General features: G+C 41.2%; 1 protein-coding gene across 3 annotated transcripts; it reads right to left on the bottom strand.

The window, feature by feature from the left end:
• Positions 1-98: 98 nt before the first annotated feature.
• On the bottom strand, positions 99-11,627 carry nmd3 (NMD3 ribosome export adaptor). Of its 3 annotated transcripts, none has more exons than XM_047594695.1 (16): positions 11,495-11,627; positions 11,013-11,114; positions 10,081-10,215; positions 9,869-9,965; positions 9,385-9,465; positions 8,727-8,855; positions 7,806-7,896; positions 7,028-7,106; positions 6,607-6,703; positions 5,934-6,051; positions 2,567-2,712; positions 2,144-2,256; positions 1,674-1,746; positions 1,392-1,498; positions 782-852; positions 99-567 (listed from the first exon to the last, which is right to left on the bottom strand). In XM_047594695.1, exons 2-16 carry the CDS (start codon positions 11,054-11,056, stop codon positions 434-436), a joined length of 1,515 nt encoding a protein of 504 aa, XP_047450651.1. In that variant the 5' UTR covers positions 11,057-11,114; positions 11,495-11,627; the 3' UTR covers positions 99-433. The 3 variants fall into 3 exon arrangements, with proteins under 3 accessions (XP_047450651.1, XP_047450652.1, XP_047450653.1); XM_047594696.1 differs by having other exon boundaries at positions 11,500-11,627; XM_047594697.1 differs by having other exon boundaries at positions 11,528-11,581.
• Positions 11,628-12,275: the final 648 nt, after the last annotated feature.

Here is a 12,275-nt window from a genome sequence, read left to right as displayed (position 1 = left end):
ATGCCTACAGACGTCTACAGTCAAGCACTTGATAAGCATTTTTTTTCCCAACAAGCAGAAATTGTCAAGTAAAAAAAAAAAAAAAAAAAAAAAAAAAGTGCGTATGGGGAAATATTTATTTTGATAAATTGAACTATAAGGACTCCATTTCATTCATCATTTCAGAAACACAACATGACAAATGAGAGCACTATGGAAACAGCTGAAAATGTTAGTTTGTACGCCGAGAGTGATGAGGTTGCAGAAGTAACTGATGAGTTGAAACTTCTGAATGTCCAATTTCGTGGTGAAAATGTGTCCGTCAGTGGTTTAATCAGTCCTCAATGTGCTGCCGCTTCAAAATCAGACGTGTGTAATGGGATCTTTGTGTCATCAAGCCGAGGTTTCTTTGACAAATCAGCTGCCAGTGGCACTAAGGCGGAATGGCGACTGGCTATTCCGTCATCATGTCAGCCCCCTCTCCTCCCGTGGCGTCCGATAGGCTGAGCTCCTCCAGCATCTCCATCAGGGAGACGCGCGGCGCTCCGTCGTCATCGGTGTCGCTCTCCACTGGGATCTTTGACGCATCTGTAATTGAAAAACAATCAGCTTCAGCTCATTTACTATCCGATACATCATCTATGATAAACGCCTTGACACACGTTCTACCAGAAACATAAGCAGCCGTTGACGGCAAATGAGCCGTATCTTGACAAGGAAAACCTAAATATATCAGCAGAATGTTTTGAAATCTCTTGAGGAGACTGTTGCAGAAGAAAGTCTGCAGTGACCAGCAGCTCACCTCTGTAGATATTGACATTTTTCCTCAGAGCCTCATCTTCCTCCAGATCCTCCAGGAAGTCCTGGTATTGTCTGAAGACAGAAAAGCAAATTCAGAGTGAACCCATCTGGCACAGCAATACAGTTAAAGAAAGACAGAAAAAAAATATGCACAGGATATTTGGCATTCTTGGCACATCATCAGACTATTCACCAACGGACCTAAACAATGCCCTGCCTTCAGTCACCATGACAGGAATCTTAAGTGTTTTCCCAGACAAGTGACATTTGTACAAAAAAAATCTTCTACATTAACCTCACATTAAAGCCTTTACTTATTTAGGACTTTTACCTCTACTGATATTTTGCAATTACTTCAGCACTAAAGGTTTGATTGGGAAATATTCTTCATTTATACTGTAAAAGCGTTGGATACAGCTTGTCCCTCCGCTCCAATGTTGTCCAGAAACACAGCAGGGAGCCAATCTGTTGTCCTGGCTGCCGCGTATTTTCATTCCAATGCACTATGTACTTATTTTGCTGCTAAAAATATTCCTACGAATACAGTGAATTCATTAATAGTAGCTAAAAGGCAGCATTTTGAATCTTAACTTTATTCGTAACCACCCTACCTCTCGTCGTCTGTGTCCATGCCTTCGCGGTCCCTCGCCATCTCCTGCAGCTTCCAGTTCCTGCGCTTCACCCTCCTGGTGCGGTCGTAGCTCTTCTTGATCAACACCTTTGATAATCAAATGTGCACGTTGCACGAATTAAAACGCAACTACTGGCTGTTCACTTATTTTAAATGATGTGTTTATGTGCAGGAATATATATATATGTCAAAAGGTGAGTATTTTGCATCGCCACTAGAGGTCAGTGCTAATCAAGTCGACGATGGCCGCTGACAGTCTTACCACATCAGGAACATGGTGAGGGTTCATCTTATTCAGGTACTCGTCGTTGACGTTGGAATTGGCGAAGTCGAAGCTGCAGGGTGAGAGGTAAATTTTCCATTTAGTGTGACGCTCATAGCAAGAGAAGCGTGTAATGTATTTATTTCCGAATGTTGAAGGTCTGAAAAGTCCACGGAAAGACACTTGTTTACATCACCATGCAACACATTTATCCAGCTGGTGGTTAGCGTGGCAAACACACCAAAAACCATCTGACCAATCACAACAAACTGGGCTTTAAAGGACCAGTGAGAGAGCAAAAACAGAAGCTGCAGCAGGGTGAATCAGTAGAAAAGTAATGTGTTGTTTAAATATTAAAGCATGTGACCCTTCACTAGGACACCCACCAATTATTACCTCCCTGTGAATGAACATGACAAGGTCTTTTTAACTGGACATTGCTGAATTTCCCATCAATCCCTCACACTCACCCCAGCACCAGGTCTCCGATGTTCAGCAGGTGGCCCAGGAACGTGCGGCAGTGATATTGCTGACTGGTGTCCATCTCTGAAGTTTTCTGAACCCACACCTCAGCCAGGGTGTGCTGCAACAAACACACAGAGGGAATACAAATGTATCTTCAAGCCAGAAGAACAACATAATTCATTATTTTCCTCCGGCTGGTTCAGATGGCTGCATCAATAATACTGCAACATTCAGACGGAGGAAGGGGGAGAACAACAAACCTCTTTCCCATCAAAAGAAAACACTCCTGAGTGTTTCTGTCATTTTGGCTTGAATCCCACATACAGGTTCAGGGATAATGTAATGGTTCGCTATTGATTTTGCTTCCGAGAGAAGAGCAATGTTCCCCCATAATGCAATCTGTTCTGCACCAGCACACACACACTTACCTTGTTGGACCGCATGCCGGCTCCAGCGCCCAGCTTCTGGTCTCTGATGATGTCAATGTCCATAACGATGAACTCCTCCAGCTGCCGCGGGTTACAGAGGCTGTTGAAGGGGTTACGCCAGTATGTGTTCCCATCCACCTCGGCAACTAGTGAGTTAAGAGATCATTGTGTCAGCAAAAGATCCTACTTTGAGCCACGATAAAGAACGCGCATGTGACGTCACAGCCGGCGGACGTCTCCGTGGTTACGGCCATTGAGTAGCAAAAAGTGACAGTTGAGCACGGAGATTAGCAGCATTAGCTTGAATCATAGGCTTTAATAGCGTCTAAATTGTAAAGTTAATTTAAAAAATGAGAGCTGTTGTGCAATTGACTGTACCAACAGATTTGAAAAGCAGTGGAGATATTTTTTACAGATCTCTCTGACTGCCAAAGAAAAGAGAAGGAAATGGATCGCTGCATTACGAAGAAACAACTGGAATCCAGACACAGAAACCTGGTGTTGTGGTTCAGATTTAGTGTCAGATAATATTAATTCATGCTGTATTTTTTGATGAAGTCGTACCTTAAGTTACTTCTTAATTTACCTTCTGGAGGGCTGTCAGATAACTTTGCTGATGTTGCTGTTTTGTGTTGTTTTGGCCGACAGTAACTGTTTCAGTTCGAGCAATAAATAACAATAAACAGAATATTTGCGATCACTCCTCTTCATCCTTTTAACGTCTGGTCATTAAAGTATTGTACAGTACAGTACAGTACAGTATTGTGCAGATAACGTTACTTCTTTTATTTAGCTACATTTATCATAATGAAATGACCTAAAACTAACTTAAATTACCTGAAATTGAGGCGAATCCACTTGCTACATTTGTTCGCATTGATCATTGTCAAATTCCATTGTCCTTAATTTGATTTGATAATCCACATTTTTCCCGGTCTTGCTGTTACTGCTACATTTCACCATGTTTTTGCCACTCGGGTAGGGCAGTTGGGCATTGACGCCAATGCATACTCTCTAATATAAAGGGTATGCATTAGATATTCTTGACACATTTAATTGTTTATGAAACTTCAAACTTCAGCATTCTTTGAGTTATCTCATGAAATGAAATCATTAATCCCATGTCTGCAAATGTTTTCGCTTTTGTAAAAACTTCAAACAAACTCACACATGGACGATGTATCCTCGTCTATACTCCCCAATAAACAGCATAAGCAGGAAAACAGGAACGCACATATTTCTAATAGTTGAGTTAATTGTCTACTGCTGCTGAATCGGCTGAACAGCCTCAAGGCCATCTCTGCTATTCAGCCGGTTCAGAACATTTCTGCAACGAAAATAGCCTGCTCTTTGAAGAGTAATTAGAAACGTGTGTGCCGCTTCCAAATGTCAGAATTGTGCAGAGGAGGGTCTCAAGTCTCGTGCATAATGAGCGACTGGAATCAGATATAGAGGAGCTGCATCATCGCCAATTATCAGCGTACTTATTTTGCATGCGGAGCTCTACAAATAAGATGATGCACACTGAGAAAAAAAATATGCATTTCCTTTCAGAGAGCGAGCCGTGCTGTGACTGCCAGCAGACGGAAGCTGTTAGACGTCTGATGAACACATGGTCAGCAAACTGGGGTCAGCTTAGACCGAGCTGCGACTCTTGGTGGTATGACATGCACAAACAACCCGTGTGGTTTCCAAATGTGGTGATAATAAAAGGCCCTAAACAGACAGCTGGAACTATTAAGACCATCAAAAGAAACCAGTAAAAATGTGAGAATGCAATTCTAATGTGATATTAGACTAAATATCTTGCAGTACAGAGTGTTGCAAAAAAACAAGACATCATCACATTAGGAAATTCAAAGCCATTCGGGTTGTTTCCTGACATCTTATAGCTAAAATGAAGAAAGCAAAAATAGTTGAAGCCCTATTAAAATTAGAAGACGGATACACATCATAAAAGGACGGATATGGTCTGCGACAATAATCAAAATGTGGAAATAAAACATCCTCCCACACATCACACCACCAACAGCAGCCTCAATTGTAGATATAAGCAGGATGGATCCACGCTTTCATCTCCTTTACTGCAAATCCTGACCACAACGTATGAAATCAAGACTCAACAAACCAGGAAACGTCTTCCCTCTTTTGTCCAATCTTGTTTAACCCTTAGAAATTTTCACCAACGTTTCTAGTTCTTGGGCGTGAAGAGCGTCACTGGGTGTATGTCTTCAGACCATCTGCTGCATTCAGGCTATTTCTCCTCTGTCTGCTGTCAACAAGGTGTTTTTGCAGAGAAAACTGCCACTCACTGGATATTTTGTCTTTTTCTTTTCTCTGTATATTCGAGATAGTTGCGTGTGAAAATCCAAGTAGATCAGCAGTTTCTAAAATACTCAGACCAGCCCGTCTGGCACCAACAACCACGCCACGTTCACTTGAATCATATTTCTTCCCCATGTCCGCTTGATGGTAGTGTGTTTCTGGTCTAGTATTTCCGTCTGCTTCTCCATCTCTGACATTTTTGCATCGATTGTTTTGGGTCAATAGAGACGCGTTCATAATTACACAGAATAAGATGTTACAATCCCTCGTGCCAAGATCCGAGGCAAAACACATTTAGAAGCCGAGTCCAACTAAAAAAAAAAACGACCAGCAGGCTAGCAGCCAGCTAATAACTACCATCCAACAAGAAGACACAAGCTAACTAGCCTAGCCAACCGCAGTAGGCACATGTAATCACCAGACATTTGTACGACTCGACTTCGGCAAAAGTTTCAGTCGGCATTTTTGAAAGAGACGTCCGCCGTCCGTTCCTGCAGAGGCATAATCTCTGCTTCAGCTCCATCTGAGGACTTTTGGAGCTGGTCATACTGCTCCCAGGCTTTCCAGTCTGCATCAATCCAATACTATTTAATAAAAATTAAAAATGCCAAAAATGTAATCTTTTAAAAGTAATATAAGTTGCGAAAATCTCAATTTCCTGAGGTCAAATGACTCATTTACTCCATCCAACAATCAATCATATTTAAATGAGCTTAATGATTAGGAAATTGTCTTTCAACAATATGAGTAATTTTCTGATGATTGAGCGCTTCAGCACTGGGATAATTAAAGCGACTGTGATTATTTATAAGCAGTAACTCTTCATGAGAACAAGTGCTCCACTCGGTGTGGGATACTTTCAAATGAAAAAAGGTCGACAATGAGTTAAATGTTTGACTGTTTTGTATTTTAAATCACAACGCTTACGCACACAGCTCAATGATGACATCTCAGCAGACTGCAGCTGTATTAAACCAGCCGAAGCAGACAGACACTGGTGTCAGCTAAAACTCATGAGAGCCGTGGGTGTAGGAATACTCACTCTGCAGGGTGCGTGGATCAATGAGATGGATGGTGCTGGTGACCCGGACGCACACACAGACTTGACCCATGTTCCCGAGGCTCTGCGCCAGCCGTGGCGAAAGGCACACTACGTTGTCCTGGCAACCAGACACAAGCAGACAACTTGGGGTCAGACTGAGGTTACAGGGTTAGCGAAAGAATTTGCAAAGAAACATAAACTGCTGCTCTTGTTTTCAAATGGTGAACAGACCCTGTGTGACCCCTACCGTCCAAACATGCTGTAGAAAATGCACGCAAATCTATGTGGCACTAATTAAAAGAAATAAAGCTAAATATCAAAGAGGATTAAGCAGCTCCTGAAAATGACAACTACGGACCTGCCAAGGACGTCTTACCACTCGCTATCGAATCGGTTGCATTTATCATCACCTGTAACTGTCAAAAACAAATACAAAATGAAAGATTCTTGGCCAGCCTCAGCTTTCTGTGTGTGTATCAGCAGATCGTAAGACAGCTCTTCAAACATATCACTTTTACTAAACTAACTAAGCCTGGGAGGAGACGTGCCAGGAATTCTGGCTCGTCCATCGTGCCGAAGCAGATATGGGCGCGTCCCGCTGCCAACGGTCCAACTAAATCCAACTGAAATGAAAACTAAACACACAATATGAATACGGTCGATCGCTGTTTACCTTGCAGACAGGTACAATTTCCAGAGAGTAGGTGCTCTTGTAGTTGTACGTGTTCGAGTGGATGTCGTGGGAGATGAGGCGCTGGGATGTCTTTGCCCTTTAAAGTTGAAAAGCAAACATTGATTATTGTGATGTCTTTGCATAAATCATGTCGAAGGAGAATAAATGCAATAAAATGGTCTGCACATGTGGAAAGGAAGACGACTTCTGCTGTCTGAGCTGTTGGGAACAGATTTGAATGTTTATACTCTTTATTAATGCAGTTTTCATCAAAAACTGTAGCTGTGCTAACTCTGACCTAATTATACTGATGCTTTTTGCTGATATGTTGATTAATGTGCATTGTCCTAATTAAATAGATAAATAAACTCTGAAGATTGCGTTCGTCGTCTCCATAGACACGGACTGGAGCACTGCTCACCTGCAGGGCACGGTGCACTGCAAGAAGTCAACCATCTTCTGAGCGTGCTGCTTTGAGCCGTAGTAGAAATCAATCCCCTCTAAGAGAGAAGAGAGGAAAAGAATCCCATCAAATACACTCACACACCGATAAATTAATCACAGGTGCGCTTCGCGGGTCATTGCCGCCGTGGAGAAGCGAACATACAGAGGAAAGCGGATGAGGAGGGGAGAAAATATGGCAGCCACATGTCATAACCGTCGCAAGGCTTTTTAAGTCCTGCCGAGATATGGAGATGATTTAAGTTACACTATTGGGCCAAACTTCACTTCACGGGCCCGAGAGCACAGAGAGCTGCTGCTGAGGCATCGCTAACTGCACAGCATGTGAGGGTGTGTGAAGCAGCACTTAGCACAGTTAAAAAAAAAAAAAAAAGGGTACGGCGCAAGCGTGCATTGCGGAAAACTAATGTGGAACGCCTGTTCTGATTACGGCGCTCTGATTAGACGCACAACGCATGCCCCTCTGAGGCCCACACGAGGACGGCCGCATGAAGTGATTGGCGCCAGTGATATGCATGCATGGCTTGCTGCCTGGTACGGGAAGAGGTAATTAACACTCGACACATCATTATGTGCTGCTTCGTTCTAATCCACATTAGTTCCACCGGTGGCAAATGAGGCAAGTTTCCCATTTTACAGAGTCGTTCGGATAGAGGCCCTAAGGACACCAGCAGGCAACCTCCCAATTTACAGATATTAAAAATTTAAATGTATAGAATCACATTCCATCGACCTACCATGGATTTCTTTGATGTTGAGGGCGTTCTGGTGGAGTTTATGCTTGAGGATGAGCTGTTCCAAGTAGTAGAACGTCTTTTTATGAGCCGTCTGTTAAAAACAGAAGAAAATATCACACAGAGATTCAGATTAAATCTATGGCACTGGAACTGTTCTATTGTACAACAAAAATACTTTGTTTTTTTTGTTGTTGTTTTAATCTCCCGAGCAAAGCAAGGTTGTAAGACTCCACCCAGGACAAAGGAAAGCAAATGAGAGGAGTGACTGTTTAGTCAAAACTTCCTGTATAGCTGCTTTTTATTATGACAGCAGTAAATGATGTTGACTTAGTATAATAATAGTTCAGCCAGGTAGTCAGAGGAGGTTTAAAATATTCTGTTACATTTCCTGCTAAATATTTAAAGCTCTGCACTCACGTAGGTACACTGATGTATACAATATATTGTATTCCGATGTAACAGTCTTGTCTTCATGAAGGTTCTGGTATTCTGCATTTGTTTATATGAGAGAACTGTTGATTCAACTGTGTTTTCATTTTAGAGGCTGTGGTTCGTAGTACTATTAAATTAGGTTGTACCAAACAACAACATGTTTCTTTTGTGTTTAACTCAATCCAGTTTTACAGGACCACAAACTAAATCCTCCAAAATCATCATACAATTATACCACCACCTGTCTGGCTCTGTGGGGATTTAGTGCATGGCTGTTATATCAGGATGACTAGTGAACCTAATAAACTGGCAAATGCATGTAGGTTGTGTACATTTGTGTTTACTGTAAACACCAACAACACTAAAGGGAGTGAACGGTAGAAGTAAGATATAATGGGACATTTAATAGATTCATAATAATGTCAAAGTAAAACCGATACTAAAATAAACTGATAGATAAGGAAATCTGAGTTGACCACGGACAGTTACCTTCTGCCTAACTTGAACCACGGCCTTCCAGAAGTCTTTGGCCTCCACGCGGTGGCAGTCGTCACACATCTGGTACTGGATGACAAACTCGACCACAAACACCTGCTGTAGGATGGCTCCGTTCATCACCTGGAAAAGATGAAGGCAGCAACAAGTTACACCGCATGTTCCAGGTACACAAAAAACGAGCATTAACAAAGTCGCCTGGGAAGAAAATAATTGTTTCTCCATTTAGAGAAATATCAGAGCAGCTGGTGGTGTAGACAGCATTGTAAAGGCCCTTAAGCAGGACAAACAAAAGAATTGGCCTGGAGAAGCACATGGCTCAGGTTCTCGCTAAAGGTCAAGGAGATGAGATGACAGCCAATGGCAAAACTCCCGTCTCTCACACACACATAACTCAGCCAAGAACAGGCAGATCTCTCAGTCACGATGTAAAATGATGCACGCATTACACACTGATAGCATTACTTTTACTCTGTCATTAACCAACCCCCGTTTTTATTGTTACAGAAGACAAATCCAACACAATGAACTGCACATTACCTCCTGAAAATATTAAAAGCTTTGGACAAAAAAAGCTTCTCGTCCATCTCCGGAGACCAATCAGTTTAAATGTCACACTCTCACACTTATCACTTCCACTCTGTGTTCTTACCTCCTTTTGGATGGTCAGTTTCATCTTAATCCTTTTGGAGTGCGGCTCTGTCCACAGAAAGCCAGCATCAATGAGACGTATCTGTGAGGAGAAAGGTGTTTTTGAATCAGTGAAGTAGCATGAGGCCCAACGGATTATCACAAGTACTTCTGTATTCATGGGATGTAAACGGTATTGTTAGAATTAATTCCAAGACAAAATACCACAAATGAGAAAAGTGTTAGGGAGAGCTGTAAAAAGATGTTCACTCAAGTTTATGTTTCATTTTGAGGACATTTATTCATCCCTTGTATTAATATGCAAAGAGTTATAAACTATCTACAATTAATTTGTTTAATTTGTCACTGAAACAAGTCCATCTTTGAGTCAGCGAGCTTTTCTTTTACATGACACCACATAAAAATACTTACTCTCGCAATAAAACAAGCTCGTGAAGAAATACACTGGTCCCCTTACAGAAACAAATGGTATGAATCTGACTTACTTTAGTCATAGAGCTTTTAAGTTTTTTCAAGCAGAGGGCCAGTAGTTCCCTGGACTCCAGAGCACACTGCACCCAGGTGGCTGGGGGCTGCAAGTACCTGTAAAGAGAATATTAAAGAAAAAACACCTTAAAAACAATGACATTACAAGCATACTATGTTGTGAAAAAAAGGCATAACTGATTTATATTTAGAAAGGAACTTATGAACTAACCGTTCACACTGCTTGCAGAAGTGCACTGTGACTTGCTTGGGGATGCCCTCCGAGATGTCTACTTGAGTGCGTAGGCAGGCTACACACATGTTGGCTGGATTGGGAGGAATGGGGACGCCACAAGTACAGCACAGGCTAGGGAGGAGAAGAACAACGTTTAAAAGTATTTTGGTTTAATCTTAGCATTAAAGACAAGATTGCCGACCACTTCACAAGTCATATTGTAGCTTATTTGGTTGTGTTTCTTGGACTCAATGGTTTCAGTTAATTTAGGCATTTTCTGCAAGTGAACAGTCTTTATTTGGGATCGTAAATCGCTGGAGTAAACATTAGAGGCCCAGTGTGCTGTGTAGGAGGCTGCAGAATGCAACTAAATGAATATCCCTTGCTAACCACTCCCATTCCAATCATGCAGAAAAGCATAGGGTGGTCACAAACAATGTGAAAGATTCTCTTTACAGACAGTGTTTGGTTTGTCCATTCTAGGTGATACAGAAGCACAGTGGTGCAATGTGGCTGCCTCACTCCATATGTAGATATAAAGGACGACAAAATAACAAAAATACAATATTTTGTTTATTGTATAATTTGTCTGTATAATTATTTGTCAATAAATCTTCCAATATTACACACATTGAATCTTTAAGATGTCAATGGTTTTGTAGAAATTGCATCAGCATGGGAAATTGAAATCAATGTTCACAAAATTAAAACTGCATCTAATTTACTGGACATCCACTCATGTATTTCGTGATTACAACAATCTGATGTGGCAAACCTTTCTTACTTTAAAGTTTGCCCAAATATCTCAACCTTAGCATGTATGTCCTGGCCTTGAGATTAGTTTACTTCAGCTTTGAAAAGGACCCATACTGTATTAAGCCTCGCAAAACACTCCCAAGACTATATATAAAAACAAAAATATCACTTACATGTTTCCCTGGCTGCTTGTGGCAGGAGCTTGAATGTACTCCATCCTTGTCAATCTGACAGGTCCGTGTATGTCAGTGGATCTCTGTGTAGACCTGTGATGTCTAAGGTCAGAAAAATGACACATGTAACTGGCCCTGTACTAACAGTGCATAAGAACAGCAACGCATGCTAACTAAATGAAACCTTAACTCTAACCCCAATTCTTAGAGCAGGTAATATTTTTTGATATAGTTTACAAATGTATACCTCAACAAACAGACAGACAGTAAAATAATAACTTGCTAAAGATGCTATACAGGGACTACAATTAGCGTCGCTAGGCTAGCTGACGCTCTAATTCTGGTACGAAGGGGTTAGCATTGGAGGCTAAAGTGGTAACTATTTAGAGTGATTCTGAAAGATGTTCACAGAAAAACAAGGTGACAATTTCGAAAACCGCTTCTCAATAACTGTGACGAGTAAATAGGGAGAGGTCACTAACCTTACTGAAGTTATTTTGTTAATAAATCCTCAACACACGGGCAAGTATAGCCCTCCGAGCACTCCACGTTTTCCCCACCGATGCTTGATGGCGTCATTCAGGCCTGAAGGACCCCGGGACTGTGTATGGGCGCCTGAATAAATTTCCATATAAAAATATTCAAGTCAAGTAAAATAAGGTTAAAAAAGATTAACTAAAACAGACAATTAATGATTGTAATGAATAATCTACAGTGTTAAGCCACTATCTATTTGCGCTGTTAAAGGCCATAATATATCGACAAATTTTGATTTCTACAACATAATCGAAAAATATATATTTGTGACTATTCTATACAACAGTCTCTGCTAGGCCAGCAAAGTGACAGTCTGCAAGGATTTTTTCCTCCAGAAACAGGTAACAAGTGTGAGAGTATATCATGCACCTTTACTTAGAAAATAAGATTAGATGAGAATCACAAACGTGCATGTGGATTTGTGGTCCTGACTGGATCAAGCTGAAAAACACATTGTTGTAAGCACATATTAGCATTTATCTGTCTTAATTGATATCAACACACAGGACTTCCCTGCATTTATTTCCTACTCGCCATTTGAAATATCTTAGCAGAAACAAAACATATTTTTTTTCCCACTACAAATTTATCCAGTTGAGGTAAAAATGTGCTGCCGGCGCCGACTTCTCCCGGACTAGAATATAATACGAACCCAAAGTAGCTCTGAAGTATCTTAGCATAAGCAGACAACCACCAGAAACAAGAAAGACTTATTTTGACACTGTC

This window comes from Mugil cephalus, chromosome 9, assembly GCF_022458985.1.
Source record: "Mugil cephalus isolate CIBA_MC_2020 chromosome 9, CIBA_Mcephalus_1.1, whole genome shotgun sequence".
Lineage (NCBI taxonomy): Eukaryota > Metazoa > Chordata > Actinopteri > Mugiliformes > Mugilidae > Mugil > Mugil cephalus.
The sequence above is the reverse complement of the archived record's forward strand: the minus strand, read 5'-3'. Positions and strand labels throughout refer to the sequence as shown.

Coding starts and splice junctions, on each gene's coding strand:
- nmd3 (XM_047594695.1), bottom strand. CDS start 11,056: ATGGAGTACATTCAAGCTCCTGCCACAAGCAGCCAGGGAAACAT. Junction 8,856..9,384: donor AACTGACCATCCAAAAGGAG/GTAAGAACACAG, acceptor CATCTTTTCCAG/GTGATGAACGGAGCCATCCT. Junction 853..1,391: donor ATGGACACAGACGACGAGAG/GTAGGGTGGTTA, acceptor TTCTGTCTTCAG/ACAATACCAGGACTTCCTGG.